This window comes from Nerophis ophidion, linkage group LG09 (genome assembly GCF_033978795.1).
Source record: "Nerophis ophidion isolate RoL-2023_Sa linkage group LG09, RoL_Noph_v1.0, whole genome shotgun sequence".
NCBI lineage: Eukaryota > Metazoa > Chordata > Actinopteri > Syngnathiformes > Syngnathidae > Nerophis > Nerophis ophidion.
In genome coordinates this window covers 31,318,977-31,345,388 of record NC_084619.1, presented here as the reverse complement: position 1 = coordinate 31,345,388, position 26,412 = coordinate 31,318,977, and the positions used below count along the sequence as shown (strand labels likewise).

The 26,412-nt window shown below is 38.9% G+C and overlaps 2 protein-coding genes and 1 long non-coding RNA gene across 4 annotated transcripts in view; 1 reads left to right on the top strand and 2 right to left on the bottom strand.

Annotated features, from left to right (window-relative positions):
* Positions 1-5,202, bottom strand: part of dnajc12 (DnaJ (Hsp40) homolog, subfamily C, member 12) — an 11,080-nt gene extending 5,878 nt beyond the window's left edge. For both annotated transcript variants that reach the window (XM_061910836.1, XM_061910837.1), the window contains exon 1: positions 4,933-5,202. In XM_061910836.1, coding sequence (XP_061766820.1) covers positions 4,933-5,010 — 78 coding nt within the window. In that variant the 5' untranslated portion in view covers positions 5,011-5,202. The remainder of the gene's footprint in view (positions 1-4,932) is intronic.
* On the top strand, positions 5,051-26,412 carry sirt1 (sirtuin 1). Its single transcript, XM_061911836.1, has 10 exons — positions 5,051-5,060; positions 5,436-5,894; positions 7,332-7,454; positions 16,607-16,842; positions 19,214-19,366; positions 19,467-19,614; positions 19,704-19,783; positions 24,234-24,417; positions 24,503-25,021; positions 25,178-26,412. The coding sequence occupies exons 1-10, from the start codon at positions 5,051-5,053 to the stop codon at positions 25,465-25,467; spliced, it is 2,202 nt and encodes a 733-aa protein (XP_061767820.1). The 3' UTR covers positions 25,468-26,412.
* On the bottom strand, positions 7,641-12,562 carry LOC133559250 (uncharacterized). The gene is made up of 2 exons (XR_009808126.1): positions 12,235-12,562; positions 7,641-8,115 (listed from the first exon to the last, which is right to left on the bottom strand). It is a non-coding gene; the product is annotated as an uncharacterized LOC133559250 (long non-coding RNA).

The following is a 26,412-nucleotide window of genomic DNA, read 5'->3' as shown; positions in this document are numbered from 1 at the left end:
TTGCCCAAAATGTGTGAGGAAGTTGCGAGCTTTGAACAAACCGTATATGTTGCTGTCACAATATATAAATTATTGTAAGTCATTGTATTCCGTTTATATTTACATCTAACACAATTTCCCAACTCATATGGAAACTGGGTGTGTAACACATTTCATGATTATTAGCTCTAAATGTACAAAATTAGCTGAAATGTTGTTAAACAAAGTTAGCATGCTAACAGCAGAAGAGCTCACATACTTCTAAGATGACGACAAGTAACAAAATCCATGTTTATTTGAATAAAAAGTACAAAATTAGCTTAAATGCCTGCAAAAAATGTTGGCATGCCAAAATTAGCATGATTACAGGGAAACAGCTAGCATACTCCTAAGATAGCACCAAGTAACAAAATCCACGATTATCCCACCTTCCCGGACTGTAAATAATCAAATGTAAATAATCAAATGTATATACTTGTTCTTATGCTTTCGGTGCTCACTATGTTCACCGCTCGCTGTACATATCCTACAAAGTGAGACCTACACTGTTACAATGTCCATTTATTGATTTCTTCTTTCTTTCTTAGTTTATTTCGAACATGAGCACATTTACAACACAATACATCAGATAATTCATACCACCTCACATCACATAATGTCCGAAATGGAGTAGAAAGAAGCAAAGCTTATTTAATCCTACCCCTTTCCCACGTCAGAGCGCCCACAAATATATACATTCATTTACTGACTCTTTTTACAGCAAAATAGTAAAATGACATCCGTGAATGAATAATACAACGGTTCTGTAACATGTAATTAATTAATTCAGTCATTACCAACATACTGAGATGGAGATTTCTCAGATGATATAATTGTTGATGACTAAAATATGCTGATAGCAACCCAACCTAACACCCCCTCGAACCCCCTCCACACATCCCACCCCCCGGATTGTAAATAACTCAATGTATATACTCTGATGATAAACTTGTGTGATGACTGTGTTATGCTGATTGCTGATAGTATATATTTGTACCATGAATGGATTAACGTGGACCCCGACTTAAATAAGTTTATTTAAGTCGAGCGCAAATGTCCAATAACAAAACACCACTCGGGTTCAGATCCGGGCGGCCATTCTTCCTAATCACACCTATCCAGGTTTCACTGTTGTTGCCAACATGAGCGTTGAAGGCCCCAGTAGGACAAGTGAATCACCTGGGGGAGTACTTTCCAATACTCCCTCGAGTGTATCCAAAAAGGGTGGGTACTCTGAACTGCTGTTTGGTGCACAAGCACAAACAACAGTCAGGGGGCTCCGGTGACCCGCGTCCGGGCGAGGGAAATCTGAGTTTCCGTTGTTGTATATCCATAGAAGTCTTCGAGTCATTTCATTCAAATGGAAATTCCCTGGAATTTTGAGAATTTAGAGAAAACCAGGAGTTTCTGAAAATATTAACCTTAGCACAATTGTCTTAGATTATATGAATGGCTTGGTGTTGGAATTTTTCGAATCGGTTGAAAAACGTTGACATGCTAAAAGTTTGAATTGATAATGGGTATTCCTGAAATTTCGGGAATTTTTAGGAAAAATGTAATCGCTATTTTTGTTGTCCTGATTATATGAAATTTTTTGATGGTGGAATGGTTGGAATTGGTTGAAAAATGTGGAATGCGAAAACCTTCCAGCAAAAGTGAAAATAGGACTTTGGAAAACTTTTAAAAAATGTTCTTGAGAACCTGGAAATTTGCTAGTTTCAATTACCAGAAAGCGAGGAATGTGCTGAAAGTGAAAGGGTTTGAATTGGTTGAAAAATGTGGAAATTGCAGTAGGTTTGAAAAAATTGCCTGTTAATTTTCAATGCGAAAAACGTGCCTGAAAACTGGGCATTCTGGGAAATCTGGGATTTGAAAAAACTACATGTTGACAAAGTCCCAACAATTCCTGGATAGACTGAACATTTTGAAGTTGGAATGGTGTGAATCGGATGAACAGGGATGAAGTTATGTTGAACCAAAGAGTGGCGGAATAACAACAATAATAAAAACTAGATGAGGCAATTTCTGAAAGAATTGCGTGTGAATGCTCCGATGCTGAAGTTGAACTGAAATGCTGATAAAATGTAGTATGACTGTAAGAATAGTTTGAATGTTGAAGAGTTTGAATTTCCAGGAAAAACGGAGCATGGTTTAGAACTTGGGAAAGTGTTGAATGTGTTGATGTTGGAATGGTTTGAATAAGTTGAAAAATGTGCGAATTGTGGAAGTTTAAAAAATGGACAATTCATTTTGAATGGGGAAAAAATCCCGGAAAACTGGGAATTCTTGGCAAGCTGTGGTTTTTTTTTAATTGTTGAAACATTTTGAACAGGCTGAATATTTGGAAGTTGGAACGATTTGAATGGGATGAAAAATGGGGAAGTTGTTGAACTTTGACAAATGTTCCATTCATTTCAATGGGAATTTCATGGAAAAAAGGTGTGATCTTTTAAAAAAATGTTTAAAGACTTACATGTTCAGAATGAGTTGGAATGGTTGGTGTTGGAACTTTTCAAAACAGTCGAGAAATGATGAAATGGTAAAATTGTTTTAATTCAGAAATGGTATTATGAAATTCCTGGAATTTCTGGAAAACCGGGAATTTTTCCAGTTCAAAAAAGTAATTTGTCCATGTCCTAATTACTGTAAGAGGAATGTTTGGACGGTGGAACGGTTGAAGTGGGTTGAAAAATGTGGACGGAGTAGTCGCCCCAAAAAATGAAAAGTCAAAAAAGGATTTGAAAAATGAAAATTCAGAAATTCCGGGAAATTTTTTTTACTTGTAAAAATGATAGTGTGAATGTCCAGTATGAGTGGAATATGTTGAAGATTGAATGGTTTGAATCGGTTTAAAAATGCGGAAATGGTGGAAGTTTGAAAAATGGCCAATTAATTTTGAATTGGAAAAATGTCCCAGAAATCCTGGAATTCTGGGAAAACTGGGAATTCTTGGCAAGCTGTGATTTTTTTTTAATTGTTGAAACATTTTGAACAGGCTGAATATTTGGAAGTTGGAACGATTTGAATCGGATGAAAAATGGGGAAGTTGTTGAACTTTGACAAATGTCCCATTCATTTCAATGGGAATTTCATGGAAAAAAGGTGTGATTTTTAAAAAAAAATGTTTAAAGACTTACATGTTCAGAATGGTTGGTGTTGGAACTTTTCAAAACAGTCGAGAAATGATGAAAGTGTAAAATTGTTTTAATTCAGAAATGGTATTATGAAATTCCTGGAATTTCTGGAAAACCGGGAATTTTTCCAGTTCAAAAAAGTAATTTGTCCATGTCCTAATTACTGTAAGAGGAATGTTTGGACGGTGGAACGGTTGAAGTGGGTTGAAAAATGTGGACGGAGTAGTCGCCCAAAAAAATGAAAAGTCAAAAAAGGATTTGAAAAATTAAAATTCAGAAATTCCGGGAAATTTTTTTTACTTGTAAAAATGATAGTGTGAATGTCCAGTATGAGTGGAATATGTTGAAGATTGAATGGTTTGAATCGGTTTAAAAATGCGGAAATGGTGGAAGTTTGAAAAATGGCCAATTAATTTTGAATTGGAAAAATGTCCCTGAAATCCTGGAATTCTGGGAAATTTGGGAATTTTTGGAATTCGTCAAAGGAAAGCCCATGATCCGGGTTTGAATCGGGTGAAAAATGTGATTGGTAGAGCGCGCCAAAATCTGGAGAAAAATGATAATAATTTGAATAATTTGATGACTGTTGGTGTAGAAAACCATATGTGTGAATGCTTTGGAGTATTCACGCAATTTTTATAAAGAATTGATGCAAAAATAGTGTAAAATCGTATATGTGTTCACACAATTAGGGGAGTCTTTTTCACGTTGTGTAACCTGTACTTACTCATGACCTAAATATGTTCTGTCAACGTTGTTCTATCTACAAACTATGCAAACCTATTACACATTGTTATACACTTGTTTTAACTATAATACAGTGATAAACTGGCTAAACACGGGCACACAGGATAACTAACTGTTGAGACAAGGTATGGATTAAATAAATTGAGCTTCTTCTTACCTGGGCAAATTAAGACCCGGGGGCCAGATGAGGTCCGTTGAGTTTTTCAATCTGGCCCGCCGGACATTCCCAAATATTATTTTTAGATCTTTAAGATGGAAAGTGTAGCTGCCATTTTGATGTGCATGTAATCTGCTTTTATGGATGATATACCAGTTACTATGGTAATCTGATTAGTTACTACCGTCATCTAATTAGTTACTATGGTAATCTACGTCACAGCAGCTCAGACGAGGCACCAAGCAGTGTGGACGGGAAGCGTTTCCACAGACGCGGAAGGAGATTTTTACAACAAAGTTCTAAAGTTTAGTGATGTATAGAATAGAAAGTACTTTATTCATCCATGGGGGAAATTCAGCAACTATCTAATATATCAGATTGTAAGTGGGTTTATTGTGTATTGTTGGCGTTCATATTTCACTGGTTTTTGCATTTTTGTTGCGTTTCCCTTGATTGTAAATTATGTCGATTGAAATGGGGTGTGACATTCATATGTTGTCAATATTCAGTGTTTTATTGTTCATAGAAAAATGTAAAAAATCCATTTTCGTTTTTTAAGGCAGTTTATCATAATGTTTTTAGAATTCAATCAGACTTTATTGTGAGGTTTTGTAATAGTGTTCTTAAAAATAGATACCAGCTCCCAGACACATTTTTTTCTGTAAATGTGGCCCCTGAGTCAAAATAATTGCCCAGGCCTGTTCTTACTCATTTTCGGACACACTGAACTGTGCAACTACCAACAATAACTCATGTACATCGATCGTACCCTTAATATTAGACTATCGCCGTGCATTCTATATTTAATGTTGACTTCTACACCATTTCATCTTCGCACTAGTTTCTTTTAGATAAAGACATTATCGGAAAACTTACCGATGACAATTCATTGCATCCCAATAGACCGTAATAATCTTCCAAATCTTCAGGTTTGCAGTTCAAAAGAGCCTCCATTTAACAAATGAGATTTCTTCTACTTGAACTGTGTGCAACGATGGATGACAGTTAATCGTCTCACTTGTTGCTGCCCCCTGGCCACAAAGCTCCCGACTCGGGAATATTCTAAAATGTAGAATGATCACTTTTCTTAACGGAGAGAACTCCAATCTACCTATTACTAACATGAGCTGTATTTTCACATGTGACGTATGATGCATCCAAATGACAGACTCCGCCCCAGCGTGACGTCACAAAACTTAAAGGGATATTCGTGTAAATAACAAACTACAAAAAATGGAAAGTCTATGCGTGAATTTGTGCTGACAAAAAATGAGAAAACATGTGGGACAAAACATTTAACTACTATTTTGAAAACACACATTTTCTGACAGTACTTAAATGCTGCAATTATTTGTTATGGTTTCATGTCGCTGACGTAGGAAGCAAGGGGCGTTCCTGGCTCCACCACTGGAGGGGAACACGTCACGTGATTTATGCAAATGAGCCAGCTGTCGGAGAGGAAGGACCCGCTCAGCGGCTCTGCGGGCTGAAGATGGCGGACGAAGAGAACAGTCTTGGAATGGCCTGCTCGGGCGCATCTCGTATGGAAGAGCCTGCCGCCAAAAAGTCGAAAATTATCCTGGCCACCAACTGTGGCGTCAAAGCTACCGAAGCTAGTCAATTCGAATGTGTACCGGGAGCCACGGAGAGCTGGGAGTCGGCACAGAATTGCGCGCAGCCTGCGGAGAGTGAACCGAAGCCGGCGATGGCGGTCGAGCAGGCCCCGGGAGAGCTATGCGAAGACAACAATGGCATGGGACTCTTCCACTCTGGCTCTTTCAAGCCCGCCGTGACACCACACGACACAGCCATGCTCGGGACATTCGAGGAAAGTGCCGGTAGGGAAGCAGGCGGACTTTCAAAAACATTTACGCGCCTTTCGTTAGCTTGCGAACGTTTTACCAAAATTAAGGACGTAATAGTTTTTAACCAGAAGTCGGTGATGACTTTGAGAGCCGCGACGCTCAACTGTGTGTGGGAATATAGTCGCTTGTTGCAGGCAACGAGTACAGGGAAAGCGTTTTTCATGAATGAACATGTTTTCCCGCGGGACACAAACTCTGATAGCAACTTAGCATTTGTTAGCCGGCGTGACCTAAAGGCCTACTGAAATGAGATTTTCTTATTTAAACGGGGATAGCAGGTCCATTCTATGTGTCATACTTGATCATTTCGCGATATTGCCATATTTTTGCTGAAAGGATTTAGTATAGAACATCCACGATAAAGTTCGCAACTTTCTGTGCTAAGAGAAATGCCATGCCTCAACCGGAAGTTGCAGACGATGACGTCACCCGTGTGATGGCTCCTCACATATTCACATTGTTTTTAATTTGAGCCTCCAACAAAAGGTGTTATTCGGACCGAGAAAACGACAATTTCCCCATTAATTTGAGCCAGGATGAAAGATTCGTGTTTGAGGATATTGATAGCGACGGACTTGGAAGGAAAAAAAACAAAAAACGCGATTGCATTGGGATGGATTCCAATGTTTTTAGACACATTTACTAGGTTAATTCTGGGAAATCCCTTATCTTTCTATTGTGTTGCTAGTGTTTTAGTGAGTTAAATAGTACCTGATAGTCGGAAGGGTGTCTCGACGGGTGTCTTGACGCGCAGTGTCTCAGGGGAGTCGACTGCAGCTATTGACGGCACAAGCTCAGTTTTTCTCCGGTAAGGACTGACTTTTTAACCACAATTTTCTCACCGAAACCTGCTGGTTGACATGTGGTCGGGATCCATGTTGGCTTGACCGCGATCTGATCCATAGGAAAGTTTCACCTGCAGGAATTTTAAACAAGGAATCACCGTGTGTTTGTGTGGCTAAAGGCTAAAGCTTCCCAACTCCATCTTTCTACTGTGACTTCTCCAATAATAATTGAACAAATTGCAAAAGATTCGGCAACACAGATGTCCAAAATACTGTATAATTATGCCGTTAAAGCAGACGACATTTAGCTGTGTGTGTGCGCAGCGCTCATACTTCCTAAAACCTGTGACGTCTTGCGTACAAGTCATCATTACACGACGTTTCGAAGACAAAACTCCTGGGAAATTTAAAATTGTAATTTAGTAAACTAAAACGGCCGTATTGGCATGTGTTGCAATGTTAATATTTCATCATTGATATAAAAACTATCAGACTGTGTGGTGGGTAGTAGTGGGTTTCAGTAGGCCTTTAAGTCCTCACACTACTTTCTACTAGGGTTAGGGTCAAGTTAATAGTCATGTTTTAGCTTTAAAGCTGTAGTTTGTGTGCTGCTTCTTCCGCTCAGGTATTCTTGGGTGTGTCGATCTCCCCTCGAATGGTTTGGCTGTCACACCTGAGCACATCACCGAGGAGGATGACAGATCTTCTCACGCCAGCTCCAGTGACTGGACACCGCAACCACAGATAGGTGCCCAAGCTTCATTTCAGCAGTAATTTTAGAGCTGGGTGATACAGTGTTGCAAAAAGGTATTTAGTCAGCCACCGATTGTGCAAGTTCTCCCACTTAAAATGATGACAGACATCTGTAATTTTCATCATAGGTACACTTCGACTGTGAGAGACAGAATGTGAAAAAAAAATCCAGGAATTCACATTGTAGGAATTTTAAAGAATTTATTCGTAAGTTATGGTGGAAAATAAGTATTTGGTCAACCATTCAAAGCTCTTACTTATGGAAGGAGGTTTTGGCTCAAAATCTCACGATACATGGCCCCATTCATTCTTTCCTTAACACGGATCAATCGTCCTGTCCCCTTAGCAGAAAAACAGCCCCAAAGCATGATGATTTCACCCTCTTGCTTCACAGTAGGTCTGGTGTTCTTGGGATGCAACTCAGTATTCCTCTTCCTCCAAACACGACAAGTTGAGTTTATACCAAAATGGATACATGGATGATACAGCAGAGGATTGGGAGAATGTCATGTGGTCAGATGAAACCAAAATAGAACATTGTGTTATAAACTCACCTCTTCTTGTTTGGAGGAAGAAGAATACTGAGTTGCATCCCAAGAACACCATACCTACTCTGAAGCATGGGGGTGGAAACATCATGCTTGGGGGCTGTTTTTCTGCCAAGGGGAACAAGACGATTGATCCTTGTTAAGGAAAGAATGAATGGGGCCATGTATCGTGAAATTTTGAGCCAAAACCTCATTCCGTCAGTGAGAGCTTTGAGTGGTTGACCAAATACTTATTTTCCTCCATAATTTACAAATAAATTCTTTAAAATTCCTACAATGTGAATTCCTGGATTTTTTTCCACATTCTGTCTCTCACAGTTGAAGTGTACCTATGATGAAAATTACAGACCTATGTCATTTTAAGTGGGAGAACCTGCACAATCGGTGGCTGACTAAATACTTTTTTGCCCCACTGTATACTCATAATACTTATATTTAGGCTGAATATCAATATGTGTGATTTATATCCCGGTATTTTTCGACAGTGAGTTGATAAAGTCAAAGCCAAATATGTGTGTCAAGTTGTTTTATTAAAACAAATACTGTATTTTCCGGACTATAAAATGCTACTTTTGTTCCTAATCTTTGAACCCTGCGGCTTATAAAATGGTGCGGCTAATTTAGAGATGTTTCTTCGCTAATGGCCATCCACCCATCCATCTTCTACCGCTTATTCCCTATGGGGTCACGGGGGGTGCTGGTGCCTATCTCAGCTACAATCGGGCGGAAGGCGAAGTACACCCTGGACAAGTCGACACCTCTTCACAGGGCCAAGACAGACAGACAACATTCACACTCACATTAACACACTAGGGCCAAGTTAGTGTTGCCAATCCAAAAAAAAAAATGTACTTAGATTTATATCACGCTTTTCTAAACACTCAAAGCGCTCACAGAGAAGTGGGACTCAACATTCATTCACACCTGGTGGTGGTAAGCTACATCAGTAGCCACAGCTGCCCTGGAGTAGACTGACGGAAGCGTGGCTGCCAGTTTGCGCCTACGGCCCCTCCGACCACCACTTATCATTCATCATTCACCAGTGTGAGCAACACCGGGGGCAAAGTGTGAAGTGTCCTGCCCAAGGACACGACGGCAGCGATTTTTTTGGATGTCAATAGTTGGGAAGCAAACCTGCAACCCTCAGGTTTCTGGCCAGCCGCTCTACCCACTACGCCATCCCACCGCCATCAACCTATCTCCAGATGCATGTCTTTGGAAGTGGGATGTTTTGTATTCAACCAATGGTTTCCATTAAAAACAAACCGAGACACTGACAAGGTGTGTTATTGTCTGTGCTATGGCACCAATCTTTGGATGAGTTTGCTCACTGCAGGTGCTGTGGGTTTCCTTCGGTTTAGTGACCTGAACCGGAAGTAAAAGAGCCATTCCGTCCTCTAGTTGGCCATAGCGTTGCTACTCATATGGTTTCTTCATTCATCACCCCAAGCAACGTTTGTAAGTTTTACAATATAACCAAAACAGTTCATACTTACCAAACTTTCACATGTTTGATAGTAGTGTTTTCAGGCATATTTGTACATGCTAAGGTAATGTAATCAAACAAGCAACATTAGCTAATATGCTAACAAGATTACTAGTGTCTGTGTTAGTTTTAACTTACCATTCTTTTTGTATTGTTTCAGTTTCACATATTCCTCAGTAAATTCACAAAAACATCCCCGTGGAGTTATTAAATCTATTTAGCTGATTAGAGAGCTAGCTTCCACAGGTCTATGACAGGCCTGGGCAATTATTTTGACTCGGGGCCAAATTTTGAGAAATAAATGTGTCTGGGGGCCGCTATATCTATTTTTAGGAACACTAATACAAAACCTCACAATAATGTTGAATGCTAAAAACGTTCTGACAGACCACTTTAAAAAAACGGAATGGAATTTTAGATTTTTTTTTACTGAATGAGACACCATGAATGTACATGAAAATAAAGAATGTTGAATTTACAATATTAACTATTAAAGATAAAACACTGAATATTGACAACATATGAACATCACACCACCTCTCGATCTACATAATTTATAATAAAGCGAAACGCAACAAAAATGCAACAAACACAGCAAAATATGAACACGAAGGGTAAAACAAAACACCACCTACAATCTGATCTATCACTGAGCTTTAGAACTTTGTTGTAAAAATCTTTGTCCGTGTCTGTCCCTGACACCCGAATTTTCAGACTCGCTCTGGAAACACTTTGTGGAAATTTTCCCCACCCACACTGCTTGGTGCCTCGTCTCAGCTGCTGTGACTTAGATTACCATAGTAACTAGTATATTATGCAAAAGCGCAGGTTCCAACCATTGAAATACTTTGTATAGTGCAATACTTACAGTAATTTGAAAACATCACAGCACATCATAATGGCAGTTACAGTTTCCATCTTAAAGATCTAAAAAAATTATTTGGCAATGTTCGGCGGACCAGATTGAAAAGTTTAACGGGCCGCTTTAATTTGCCCAGGTCTGGTCTATGATGATGACTTCTGTTATGTTTGATCAGCCGTGTTTCAGGCACCGTATGGAAACAATTAAGGTATGTAAATAAACATTTACAAAATCTTCCTCTGTAAACTACTTTCACAACGTACATCTCTGCTGCTTATTGTCAGGTGCAGCTAATATATGAAAAACATGTTTTTCTTCTAAAATTTAGTGGGTATGGCCTATATGCCGGTGAGCTCTATGGTCCGGAAAATACGGTACTTAACATTATTCGTTTAAAGATTCATGTGTGGATGCACATAAATAATCAGTGTTGTCAAGCAATTTGAAAAAAAATAGCGATTAATTATGATCTTTAATTAATTAATTGAATTCATCTGTTTTAATTTCACCTTTTTAAGATTCTAAAAAAAGCCACCAAATTGAGATAATTTATTTAGTTTTACATTAATACTAAGACAAGTATTTAAAGACAAAATAAGTTTTATAAACTTACTAAACTAAAACCTCTGTTCTACTTAAAGTGCTATAGTTGATGCTTAAAAAACAGTATAAACAATTTTCTGGTGTTGAATGTTGAATTTGTTGCTTTTCATCTGCTTTAGATAAGCTCATCAATACCAGGGAAGATGATGTGAAAATTTTATATCACGGTTATTGCAACCCAAATTAGCAAGGTTGTCATTATCATGGTATTGTTGAATGCGCTCAAGAAGTACTTGCACATACACACTGAAATCTTTTTTTAATACCTAAAATAAATAGATCTACTTAAAACTGCAGCTATTGAATACTTTGGTAATCGAGTATTCTATCCAATCCGATTAATCGAATAAATCATATTTTTATGTTACGATTTTTGTGTTTGGCCTAATTATTTTATTTCCTAAACGCCTGTTTTCATTATTGAAGGCTGACACGCACAGCTGAAATGCATCCGTGGTTGATTGTGCCAATTTGTATGTGCTAATAAAAACAGGTACACTCACAACCCTATGTGCTGTGTGTTGTGACCGCATAAACAAAATTCTTGTCTCTCGTGCGTTTTAGGTGATTATTATACGGTGCCGTTTAAATGTTGGTGTCTCCACGCAAATCCACTGAGCTGTTTTTCTACCTGCCAACAATACATAAACTATAAAAAGACAAACCACTTAATGATAACAGTTTTAAATTTTAAGAATGCAAAACAGTTCATTCCATTAATTGCATGCAAAATAGTAATCAATGTTTATTTTGCCATAATTACATGTTTGAGATTAAAACACAAACATATACAAAAAATAGTTTAAAATGAATATTCCCTGAGAAAGTTAAAATAAAAATATAATGTTAGTATCAAAAATAAAACAAGAACAGTTTTCAATATATTAACATGAAACGTGGATTAGGTAGTGCCTTTAAAACTGCATTTGAATAGTGCAACTTCATATTCAGAACCAATATGGCTGACTGGAACTTGGCACATAATTGGCACTCTTACATTCTACAGAGACTATAGAGGGTACAAGTGCCAGCTATCCAAGTAGCATGTGGTTGCATGACTTGAATAACCCGAATAACTTTTCACGATTATTTTCGCGTGGTTACTAATGAAAGGCTAATTGAGCACAACAGCTCGGATAGCATTGTTAGTTTAACACATTTTTGCAGCATTTGATGACTTCACGGGAGTGAAAGAACACATCCTGGTTATTATAATTAATAACATTTATTTTACTAACACAACTTTTGCATTTGCATTTGATAAAAGATGACTTACCTCGCCTGTGGACGTGCCTCAATCGGATGCTTTTTTGACAAGTGCTACAGCACCTGTGCTATTGTGGTACTAGAGCGCCACTTTGCAATGTTTGCATACTACTGCGATTTCAGTGTGAAGTGTTCCCACACCTCAGACAACTTTTTTCGCTTCTTAATTCCCTCGTTTTGCTATGGCTCCTGTCCACTGCTTTCTGCGGCGTCTGCCATTGTGAGTTATGTCGGCGAAAAAAGTATTTAAAAAATAACAATGTTTTGCAGTGCAAGGGGTGTATTATCTGTGATGTAAACACGCTGTGCAATACCTAAACAGTCCTTGCAAAACGTGAGCTTTGACTACTGTTTACTAAACAAGGCAAAATGCCGTAAAAATAATTAACGTCTCAAGGCAGCAACATTTCCTCGAATATATTTTGTAATCGAATTACTTGAGTTACTCGAGGAATCGTTTCAGCTCTAGTCCTACTATTAGTAAGTCAATTATTTTGCATGTTTTCCATTTCTTACGCTTCAGTGATAAGTGTTCTGGCAGGTGTTGTGGCGTCCTACTCTGTTCAGCAGTCCTTAAACGCACTGTAAAAACACCTTTGTGTCATATTCCTCAAAGTTTAGATCTGTCACTCCGAGCTAAGATAGCACAGCTTGTAGGTTGAATGTGCACATCTTAATTGCTCAGACAGCAATCGTTTTTTATAAATTTAGATTAGGGTATGTTGTTTCTTTTTGGCGAAAGTTGTTTGTGTCCCTTGTATTCATGTTAGCATTTAAGCCAATGGCAGTTTGTCCGAAAGTTTATAAAGGTGCAGTTGTCAACCAGTATTTTTGATCATTTGGATTTACAACGGTAATACTAGTTGTCGACTTTTACCGCTTTGGCACCCTACATTCCCTGTTTTGGTCTCTGGAGGTCTCTGAATGCTTTTTCTGTCTGTTGAATGACACGCTTAACTCAGTAGTGCATTTGAAGTGGGTTTAATTTTTTTAACAAAATACAGAAGACTATAAATATGGACACAATGACTGACGGAAGTGATAAACAAGATGAAATAGAATAGTAAAGTAAAGCGGTAAACGAAATTATCCTCTCCTCTATCCTCAATCACATGTGTGTGCTCTCCTTAAATGCCAATTATGTACAGTTGAGATCAAAATTATTCAACCCCCACACAATTTTTGTGTTTTAGCAAGTTGGACATTTATTCCGTATTTTGTTTATAGTCATATCAAATAAAGATGCATTAAATAGACAAATGCATTTTGAATTACAACATTATATTTTGTAACATACCAAACAGTGTCATTTCTCTTAATATCTCATTGACAAAATTATTCAACCCCTTGAAGATCATAACTCTTAAGAACAGAATTTGAATAAGGTTTTTTCAATCAGGTGTTGAAAACACCTGTAGATGTGATTAGAACCATAACGAGCAACAATTAAACTGATTGAAAAAGACTGTGACGCTCAGCTACTTGTAGATGGTCAATGGTGTATTTGCAACATGGTGAAGTCCAGGGAGTGGTCAAACAAGTCAAGAGAGGAGGTAATTTCTCTTCATAAGAAAGGATATGGATATATGAAAATAGCAAAGACATTACACATTCCAAGAGACACAGTTGTGAGCATAATTCGCAAGTTTAAAGCTAAAGGCACAGTGGAAACACTAACTGGGCGTGGTAGAAAGAGGATGCTGTGTGCGTACAGTGGTGAAAAACCCCCGGGTAACAGCTGAGGAACTACAACAGGACATTGCAGAGGGAGGAACGCAGGTTTCGTCCCAGACAATAAGGCACGCACTACGAGATGAAGGCCTCCATGCCAAAACTCCCAGGGGCACCCCACTTCTGACTACCAGGCACAAGAAAATAGACTCCAGTATGCCAAAAATCATCCGGACAAACCCCAAAGGTTTTGGGAAACTGTTCTATGGAGTGATGAGACAAAACTGGAACTTTTTGGGCCTATGAATCAACATTAAGTCTTAGGGAGAAAAAAATGAAGCTTACAAAGAGAAGAACACCTTGCCTACTGTTAAGCATGGTGGGTGGTCAGTCATGCTCTGGGGCTGTTTCTCTGCCTCAGGTACCGGGAATCTCCAGCGCGTTCAAGGCATTATGAATTCTATCTCCTAGCAGGACATATTAGTTGCAAATTTCATGAAGTCAGTGACGAAGCTGAGGCTTGGGAGACGTTGGACCTTCCAACAGGACAACGATCCCAAGCATACCTCCAAATCAACATCAGAGTGGTTGCAGAAGAAGGGCTGGAAGACTCTGGAGTGGCCTTCAGTCGCCAGACCTAAATCATATAGAAAACCTGTGGTGGGACTTGATGAAGGCAGTTGCAGGACGCAAGCCCAAGAATATGAATGAACTGGAGGCCTTTGCCCAACAGGAATGGGCTAAAATACCTGTAGATCGTTGCAAGAAGCTTGTGTCAGGTTATGTATCACGTTTGAAGGATGTAATTACTGCCGAAGGGTTTGTAGGAGCCATTTTAGGCATCCTTATTTTGAGTTGGCATTACTTTCTTTTGTCACAAGGTGGCGGTCTTCTTGGTTGAGCAGTGCAGGTGGGAAGGCATATATAGGAGCACAGGTGAGCTGCTTAGGGAGGATTCAGGTGTGGGAGCACAAACCGTTCCTACCAACAGCACACAGCAACAGGCAGGAATGACAGGAGAACATATGGCACAATGTCACTACAATAATCCATGGTATGTTTCATTCACCCTGCAAGTTAATTAATAAATATGCATTAACTGGATTTCTGACTGGACCTCACTTCATTGTAATGTTTGCTGCTGCGCAGGATCACTCCCTCAAACCTGTTGAGTAGTGACAATAAATTTGAACATTTGAAGGTGAAGATTGCCACTACAGGATGTTCTAAGTACTAAAGATGCATGTAACTAGGTGGTTGAATAATTTTGTCAATGAGATATTAAGAAAATTTTCCTTTTTTGGTATTTTGTAAAATACAGTGTTATAATTTAAATTGCTTTTGTCTATTTGACACATCTTTATTTGATATGACTATAAACAAAATACGGAATAAATGTCCAACATGCTAAAACACAAATTGTGTGGGGGTTGAATAATTTTGATCACAACTGTAGACACCCACTTGTGCATATACCCACATATACCCATATGACCTACTACCACTCCAACCTAGAGACACACCCACACTAACATTGCTCCTCTAGCCCCTTATTTGTCTCCTACACACCCGGTTACCATTAATACCATTTATTACATCCCTAATCACAATGCTGGCATATGTTGCCAAAAGGGGTTTAAGAGAACACATTAAAAAAAAAAACTTTAAATTTGTCACAATTCATGTTAAACTTTTGATAACAGTTCAGAAAATGTTTGGCTTTGGTTGGCTTGCTCTACTGTCAATCACTTATGTCTCATACATGTCTATTAATTTGCAACATTATTTTAGGTTTCAAACCTTATGTAACAAAAACACATGAAGTTATTTACTTGGAAGTACAATATTTAAACATATATAAATAAACACTTCTGATATGTCAAGTTTAGTATGAATATCTTAGTGTATTAGTCACATACAATGTATCCTATTCCCACTTTCTAAAGTTTCCTGACATACCATCTATGCGACGCTAGTGTTGTTGCTCTCAGTCAGGCACAAGAAGAGTGAGGCAACTCGCAAACATACAGAGACAGTAACGCTAGAGATTAACATTTTTATTTAGGCGATTAAAAAATGTTGTGATTAACAATATGACTAATCAATGCGATAATTTTACACCCCTAAAATATTAAATAAAAATAGCCTCTAAAATATCTGTTTTTGTAACAAAAAGAAAGAAAAGAAAAGTAAAATATTATCCTCTATCAACAACCCTTCAACAATGCTCAAATCGTCTGCGAATAACAAAAACAGGAGAACAAAATATTTAAGTGCCTGGTTTAAAAGGACGTTTTAAAACATCAGCAGCCACTTAAGAAATATATGCCTTTTTAACAGTAATTTTTAGGTGAACATTTTTTAGAAAACATAAGCATGTCTTGTTCCCTCAAAGATGTTAGCCAGGAACACCAACCAGTCAACTGCTTCAACAATTCTCTGAGAAGATGACAATATTGTTATTTCAGCTTAACACCCTTTCAGATTGTTAACATTTGTGGCAGTGATTCTCGTGCAAAGTATTTGCCATTGGTAACCTTGTATACATAGTCAAATATTTTAACAATATGAGTAATGCGTTTTTTTAAATCATTAGATTATTTCTATCCTGCTTAAAATATACTTGTATCACCCAGCCCTGAATACCTTGCACTTTTTTGCCCCCATTACTTGTTTTTGGGGTAATGCTGAGATATTGTGTTCTTGACCAGGCTCCTACAGTTTCATCCAGCAACACATCAGAGAGACAGATCCAAGGACCATTTTAAGGGAGTTGCTGCCTGAGACTGTACTGCCACCGGATTTAGATGACATGACACTGTGGCAGATCATTATCAACATTTCAGAACCTCCCAAAAGAAAGAAGCGAAAAGACATCAACACATTGGAAGATGTGGTCCGGTTACTCCACGAAAGCAAAAAGATCCTGGTGCTGACTGGTGCTGGGGTGTGTGTCAGGCAATGTATTATTCACCATGTGTATTCTCCTAAAGTATGTTATGTTATGGCCACACGAAAGTTTGTGCTATATAGATGATATATGATATAAATGACATCAATTTGGCTAACGAAAGAGCTTTTAATAATATCGTCATAATGTGAAAATGCATGCTAACACATTGTAGCTATGTCCTGAATATTTGACAGTAACAAGTGAACAAACGCGTCCTCAAAGCAATGTAGCATCCATTTCTCCATCCATTTTCTACCGCTTATTCCCTTTTGGGGTCGCGGGGGGCGCTGGCGCCTATCTCAGCTACAATCGGGCGGAAGGCGGGGTACACCCTGGACAAGTATTCTAGCCAAAATCCCTCAACACTACAAAGTAACTTTCCAATCAGCAATCTTCGCTTTATTGGCGGCAAATAAACTGTTTTTTTACGGCTATTGTTATCACTGTAGGACAAGGAATAGCTTAACATTCTACACTACACGCTGTAGGAAGATATGCTAACCGTTAACAGCTAAGTTAGAGCTCTTGAATGTAATCAAAAGTGGGCGGATCAATACAAATATTGACTTTAACGATACCAAGTATAGTATCATAATTGGTACTACAGTAGTTAGATCGATACTTTTACTATAAAAAATGTGTTTGATGTTTTTGTATTTGATTGATACCCACATTTTTAGTATTGCCCAAATCTGATGTGAAGTATCCAAACAACAGAAGAATAAGTGCTTATTACATTTTAACTGAAGTGTAGATGGAACCATGTTACAACAGAAAGTAACCAGATATTAACAGTAAATTAGCAAGTAGATTAGTAATGGCTTTGAGGAAATACCACAGGAAATGACGCAGTGTGTTACTGCATCCATCAGCAACTAAATTAGGAGCCTGTATAACCTGTTTCAAAATGGTTCCATTATCATTTGCATACCAAATAATATACCATGATATATATCATTATCGCAAAAGGCTACAATTTATAATGTGACAGATTTTAGGCCATATCATTATCCATGTTAAGACTGTCCCCACGAACACAGATACTTTCATACTTTAAGATCAGATTTCTGTCCACGTGGGAAAATGCTTTCACAGGCTGTCATTCGCATTTTGTGGAAATATTATGCCTATGTTAATCAATATAGAAAAATATCACAGGTCAAGGGGAAAACCAAAATTTTGCTGACGGGACACATTTCTAGAAAGCAAAGAACGGGGGGGCTGAACTTTTCCCTTCAATATTAGTCTTATTTTGTATAATCCGGAGAACTTGCTTCCTCTATAGTAGACATTTGATTTTTGTCTATTAATTTTGTCAGGTTTACAAGAGCGCTTTGCTGTTTTTAAGGACGTTCTGCAAAAAGCTACTCAAAGACCATCTATATGATAACACTATAGTGATTTTGAGAAACTTCTGCAAAAATGTGAGTCTCAAGTCTTATAAACTGAACTCACAGGACACCAGTTAAATAGTCCAAATGATGAAAAAAAAGGACCTTAAATGGAACCTTGAGAAACACTAGCAGTATAACTAAAGACGATAAACAAATGACTGTATCTGAAATAAGCTCCAGCAAAACCCATCCATCCATCCATCCATCCATTTTCTACCGCTTGTCCCTTTTGGGGTCGCGGGGGGTCGCTGGAGCCTATCTCAGCTGCATTCGGGCAGAGGGCAGGGTACACCCTGGACAAGTCGCCACCTCATCACAGAGCCAACACGGATAGACAGACAACATTCACAATCACACACTGGGGCCAATTTAGTGTTTCAAAATCAGCCTATCCCCAGGTGCATAACCTTAGTTACATAAATCAAATTGTGTTAAAACAATTGTAACTAAAAAAAAAGGGGGATGACTTACCCTTGAGAAACACATTAGTTTTGAACGGAATTGAATAGATGTGAGTGTGAATGTTGTCTATCTGTGTTGGCCCTTTGATGAGGTGGCGACTTGTCCAGGGTGTACCCTGCCCTCTGCCCGAATGCAGCTGAGATAGGCTCCAGCTCCCCCGCGACCCCGAACAGGACAAGCGGTAAAAATGGATGGATGGATGAATGGATTTGGCCCCTATACTGCAAGTTGAATAGCCCGAATAGTTGTAGGTCAATAACTTCATGTTCTGTTGTTAAATACCTATACGTTTTAAAAACATGAAATAATGTCACAAACTGTTTTGACACAAACCAAAGACTCTGTTTTGCTCGTTCACACATGCTGTAGCCGGATTTTTTGAGAACAAAAACACTCTGCTTTTTAGTACAAAAATCCCTATTTGCGAGTGGACGGGCCACAGTGCACAGAAACACATTTTTAAATGTTCATGTGGACGTGGCTTAAATTAAATTCCTCTATTCTTTCAGGTTTCAGTGTCATGTGGAATACCAGACTTTCGCTCCAGAGATGGAATTTATGCCCGACTTGCTGTCGATTTTCCAGATCTTCCAGACCCCCAAGCTATGTTTGACATTGAATACTTCCAAAGAGACCCACGGCCATTTTTCAAGTTTGCTAAGGTTTGCTGAATGTATGTTTATTCTTGCAAAGCTAGTGTAGGTGTAACGGCGCCTATGTCAATTTTTCTGCTAAGTGCTCAATGCATCGTCTTTGCCACAGGAGATCTACCCAGGTCAGTTTCAGCCTTCACCCTGTCACAAATTCATATATATGCTGGACAAACAGGGCAAGTTGCTGCGCAACTACACACAGAATATTGATACGTTAGAACAAGTGGCTGGAGTTCAGCGAATCATCCAGTGTCATGGTAAGTGACAACCCTAACTCATCAACAATCTTTTTTGGGGAGGCAAGGGATCTTCATTATGTCAAAATGTAATCAGAAATTACTTTCAGGGTCATTTGCAACTGCTTCCTGCCTCATCTGTAAATACCAAGTGGATTGTGAAGTTGTAAGGGAAGACATCTTTAATCAGGTATGTGTATAAGCATTTGGTAAAATATCAATAAGACTAACATTTAGCTCTGGGTTTGAAGTTTAAATTTAAACCCGTAACCACACGGTGACTTAAAGTGCAATTTCTCTGTTATATTTTCAAAGTTCTTGCCATCATGTAATTTATTTGGGTGCAGCAGTCACATAGATCCTATCACCTAGCATTGGTAATTTTCACCCCAAAGCACCAATGCATTTGATAGGCTTACTTGTTTTGCCGTTTAAAAAGATTAAGTTTGCGCGCGCGCATGTGCCACTCGGTTCCATAATGGCACCGGTGACGAAGTAAACAGTACTAAGAAGACGGAAAAAAGAAGTGGCAATCGGTTCTTCATGGTGCCAAAAGAATATAGACTCGGCCATCTGCAACATGTGCTTGACAGTGATACAGTATTTTGAAATTGTCTTATTTTTTCTACCGCTTGCCCCTCATAATCATGACGAAATAAAATAATTGGAAATGGCACAACACGTTTCTGCCAAATTTGTTTGTGTAATCGTTTGTTTTCTTACTACTCAAAGAGAGTTGTCTAGTATGTTCATTGTCATTTAATGCCAAAATTGTTCTTTGATTGCCATGATAAACCTATGTTTAATGGATCATAACATTTGTTAAAATAAAGCCAATTAATGGCATTTTTTGTGGTCAAGTTTACATTTTGAGATTTATCAAAATAAATTTTGGTACTTGTATCAAAATAAATTTTGGTACTTGTATCAAAATACATTTTGGTACTTGTATCAAAATACATTTTGGTACTTGTACCAAAATACATTTTGGTACTTGTATCAAAATACATTTTGGTACTGGTATCAAAATACATGTTGGTACTGGTATCAAAATACATGTTGGTACTGGTATCAAAATACATGTTGGTACTGGTATCAAAATACATGTTGGTACTGGTACCAAAATACATGTTGGTACTGGTACCAAAATACATCAGCTATAAAGACGGAAAATAACAAACGTTAAAACTTAATTTTTGCATTTGATACGCTCAACTTACCCAAAAGTAGTTTTAGGTGAATTTATGTTTGTAGGTTAACAAGAAGACAGAGAATAACTACACTATAATATAAGTTGAAGTTACACTAGATTTATTTTTTGTTTTCTGAATTATACATTACTACTTAAACTTAAGTTGTAATACAGTCATCTGTCTTCTATGTTTGTTTGCTGTAGATGCAAGCCCAAGTCCACGTAAAACTACTTACAGGTAAACTCTGGGCATTACATACATTTGCAAAATTAGATTTATACACTTATCGATCTTCTTCATATTGGATGTAATTGATGGGACTAAGGTCTGATTAAAAAATAGTAAACTTTATTAGTTTTTTGATTTATTCAAATTATTAATTATGAATAATTTCTATCAATAAGTGTTAGTCTTCAAAAGTGTCCAAAACCACTAGAAATAAGTTTATTTTTTATTTTTTAAACAGAACCTACAATGCATTCAAAAAGTTGTCACAGCGCTTCAGTTTTTAAAAATGTTATGCTACAGTTGTATTTCAAAATACAAAAAAAAAATGTTTTGTCCTCAAAATTCTGAAGACAATACCCCATTATGACAATGTGAAAAGTTTTTACATTCATCCATCCATTTTCTACTGCTTGTCCCTTACGGGGTCACGGGGTGTGCTGGAGCCCATCTCAGCTGCATTCGGGCGGAAGGTGCGGTATAACCGGGACAAGTCGCCATCTCATCGCAGGGCCAACACGGATAGACAATTCACACACTAGGTAAATTTTGCCAATATCCGTGACCCCAAAGGGAATAAGCTGTAGAAAGATGGACGGATGGATTAAAAGAAAAATAATTTCAAAAGGCATTAAAAATCAATAAATAGATTTAGGAAAAATTAAGGCCTTAAATTTAATTAAAAAACATTCAATTTGATGTTCGGACCATCAATAGGTCAAGTAATGTAACGATAAATGAAAATAAACCTGATAACCTTTCCGTCGCCAATGAATTGTTACGTCTGTGTTTTTTTTCTTCGGCTGTTTCTTTCAAACTGGATACAACTCTGCATTGCTCTCAGCACCTGAGCGTGTTTATTCAACAGCAGAATTACATGAACGGAGTGAGCCTCTTTCAGTCATCGGGAATCTTTGTTTTGGTACACACAGGTGGGAACTACTTGCAAATACTCTTTCAAACGTTTTCCTGTGTAAGAGTGGTTGTAACTAACAATGGTCTCCAAAGCAACACTCACTTTAATGTTGGATCTAAAACTAATCATTTTAATACAACGCTCACTTTTAATGTGCACATTGCTTTAAAACCATTTGAAAAGAGGTTTGTAAAGGTGGGCCCCGCCAATCCAAATGTTTTAACAAGCTGACCAATCATAGCTCTTTTTTCCCCTGACTTTATTTTAAAAAACAAAATCCATCCATCAATCTTCTTCCGCTTATCCAAGGTCGGGTTGCGGGGGCAGCAGCCTAAGCAGGGAAACCCAGACTTTCCTCAGCCACTTCATCCAGCTCTTCCAGGGGGATCCCGAGGCATACCCAGGCCAGCCGGGTGACGTAGTCTTCCCAATGTGTCCTGGGTCTTCCCCGTGGCCTCCTACCGGTCGGACGTGCCCAAAACACCTCCTTAGGGAAGCGTTCGGGTGGCAGAAGCCCGAACCACCTCATCTGGCTCCTCTCGATGTGGAGGAGCAGCGGCTTTAATTTGAGCTCCCCCCAGATGGCAGAGCTACTCACCCTATCTCTAAGGGAGAGAACCCCGCCACCCGGCGGAGGACACTCATTTTGGCCGCTTGTACCTGTGATTGTTTAAAAGGAACGCAGCGCTAATGCAACCAGCTGCCACTTCAGCGGTGCAATTTCAGCTACATACAGCTACAAAGTAAAACACAACAGAAAAAAAAATAGCACACATACAATTACGCAATGCATAGACAAACAACAAAAACCCATTTCAACACCCACATACATCACGGTGGCTTCTGCAGTGCTCGACGCAGCACAGCCAGAGACAAGAACAGACCCAACAAAGTAACCGAAGAAGCAGACTACCTCGGCTGACGTCCAATTCGAGGGGATGAGCGAGAATCCATTCAGGGATACCAAAGGGTTCAACAGAGGTCCATCCAGCCATGGCTCAGTAAAGCCCCGTCCATCCCAATTCTGAATGTTAGCTCCGCGGTCCCGCCTGTCTCTCCCTTCTCCATCTCTTCTGGTCTCTCCACGCGGGCTCCAGCATGGCAGAGAAACAGTAGCTGATTTCCGGTGTAAACATGGCCATGGCGCCCCTTAAGGCAGATCCAAAAGTTCTTTAAAAAAGCACCAGAAAGTAGCGTAGATGTCACAAAGCGCCACCCCTTGTTGCGCAGTCCCACTGGGGCTCGATCCAAAAGGCAAAAAACACAAAACCAAGAGAGGAAATATCAAGACCACAAAGGAGGAACCACGGGAGGACAGAGCTCCTGCAACCAGCAATTATCCTATTTCTCAACATTGTTTTCAAATGTAAAATATGTGTCATGGCTAAATAAAGATTGAGACTCAGAAAGTAGATACTATTACTGAAGTTAATAATTCTTAAAGGGGAACTGCACTTTTTTTAAATTTTGCCCATTTACAGTCCTTATGTAAGGAATAAACATAGTTTTTTTTATGCATTCTAAATGGTAAATAAAAGCAATCAAGTCTGCTTAAAATGGAGCTTATGGGAGTTTCTATTCAGCCTATAAAGCACTTCAAAACATACAGTTCCATTAAGGTTTTATATACAGGCTGTAAGTACATATACAATGTAGTAATAGGCACATTTATAACATGTACTATTTACATATTTCTCTCATTTTAAGCATATGCGGCCCAATGACTTTAAAAACCCATCACAATGCTCACTTTTTTAACATCAATGATTTCTACTCACAGCAGACTTTGAGCCAACAGACATAATAAAACATAATTTACTGTACAAGGTCTGCTGTCAATAGGATGCTGACTGTTATATATTCCCACTTGGATGACGAATGCCTTTTTTTGTTGTTGTCCTGTCCAGCTACTCGGGCAAATCATAATGTTGATGTAGATGCCCATATTTGCTATACAGATTTAATGTTGGCTTATTAGTATTTGACTTTGTTAAACAGATTTATATTAATGTTTGTCACAACCAGACCGGAATAGGAGGGGATAGAAAGAGGAAAAAAAGGAAGACGGGAGAAATTGTGGGGACGAGAGGGGGATAAGACGGAGAAACAATATCAACAACTACAGAATACCATGTTTTTCATTATCAGTGAGCGATAGGCAAAATTCCAAAGAAAAGTGCAGCTCCCCTATAAATATCACAATAAATTATCCATAATGGCAAGATAATCTGTATTTTCTCCGCTGCCTATGCTAACTGACAAAGAAAAATGTTTGAAATCCTAATTATGTTGCATTCCTCCTGCAGCGGGTCCCCCATTGTCCTCGGTGTCCCGACATTCCTTTGGCAATAATGAAACCGGACATAGTCTTCTTTGGAGAGAATCTTCCAGAAATGTTCCACAGAGCCATGAAGCAAGACAAAGATGAGGTGGATCTATTGATTGTCATCGGGTCGTCTCTGAAAGTCCGACCTGTTGCCCTCATCCCAAGTATGCGTCGCTCAGATGAAGGATTTTCTTTGTGCTTTAAGGAAGTGAAAATATTTACCACAGCTGTCCTTCTTATCCCACTCAGACTCTATTCCTCATGAAGTGCCTCAGATCCTGATCAACAGAGAGCAGCTGCCACACCTCAACTTTGATGTAGAGCTGCTCGGCGACTGCGACGTCATCGTCAATGAGCTCTGTCATCGTCTAGGCGGGGACTTTGAGCAGCTATGCTACAACACCATAAGACTCTCTGAGATCACGGAGAAACCCCCCAGGTTACCAGAGCAGCCCCGAAGCGAGACATTGAATGCTGCGGCCAATGAAGGAGCGCCAGAGGAATCAAAGCAACACAGCACAGACTCAATCCGTATGCCTTCAGAGGAGACGTCGAGTCCAAATGTCACAGCTAACATTTCGCCTTCGCAGCCTTGTCCTGACACACATTGCCCCGGCGAGGAAAGAACCGAAGATTCCGAGTTACCAAACAAAGACGCAACAAAAGAAAAAGCCACGGAAAAAAAGAGCCAAACTTCCAGCCTTGAGTTCCGTAGACGGTGTTGGATGAATCGAATCAGCAGGAGTCCACTCAGCAAACGCCTTGACAGTAAGCAAAAAGAACAGTAGAGATAATGTTTGTACACAATGTAGCCACGCCCTCCTAAACATGCCTCCCTCTGTCCAAAGGGTTTCTTTGAAACCTGACTTTATGAATATAATTTGCAGTTTTAGGAAGTAAATATTGTTCTTGTTCTACCAACAGCAGGCCAATACCTGTTCCAAGCACCAAATCACTACATCTTCCACGGAGCCGAAGTTTACTCCGACTCGGAGGGCGAGACGTCCAGCTCCTGTGGAAGTGACACCGAGGAGTCTGATTGCAGTGCCAACGAGGGAGAGGAATTGAGCGAGCTGGAGGAAGCCAACTCGCTAGCAGCCGACGGAACAACCTGCCTCAGAGACACAACAAAAGACACTTTAACCGATGTCAAAGTGTCCTCTTTGCCCACAGACAGTATGGCTGAACAAACTCAGAGCACCACACACCTTTAAAGTACTCAGTCGACAAAGCACTAATTGTCTTTTTATATACATGTATACTGCATATGTTTTATATATTTTTTGATTCATTGAACTATAATTTTTCATAAAGTTTAAATTGTGTGACAACTTGTGTGAATATGGAGCAAGTTTTGGTCTCTTGTTTTTGTTTGCCCAGTTTACTAACACACATTGTGTCTGAAACACACCGGTATGCTGCTTACTTAATTGGATGCAGTAATCCTGTTTGTATTTTGTTCAATGTTGCCATATCTTTGTATTCACACTTTTTGGAAATGCATCAGTTCCTAAATGTCTGAGGTGAAAGTAGAATAAGCTTTAATTCAGAAATTGCTAGCATATGTCCACAATGTGACATTACTGTGTTCTAATGTATTTTGCAGCTGGTTGCAGTAGCTTGAATATGTTTTAAAATACCTAAAAGTATCCACTATGATCCCTCAACATTTTGACTCCAGCAGTCCTCTTAAGTTTAAGCCAAAGAACATTTCATCGACATGTTCTGATATTGATACAAACTGCATGCTCATATCAGTTGATTCAAGTGGGGAGAATTGTTGAAAGGTGGTTCTTTCAGACATGGCAGCTACTTTTTATGGTCAAGCTTCTTATTTTTGTATTCGGTGAGGAGACATACTCTACAAAGGGTAGATGACAGTCTTTCTGTACAAAGTTATACTTTTACAGCCTTATGATTACATTCAATCAACATTGCTCCTCTCAAAACCGATCGTTGCTCTTATTTTTCATGGGCTATGTTATATTCGGTATCATTCTCCAACCAAGAGTCTGCTGCATGTTAATGTGTTGCTCAGCAGAACAGATCTTTATGAGCCTGGTACTCACTTTACGTTTCAGTCCGTGGTTCAAGGGAGTACAAATTTCCACCCTTTTAAATTGTTACATCAAGGGTTCTCAGTAAACAAATATTGAAAA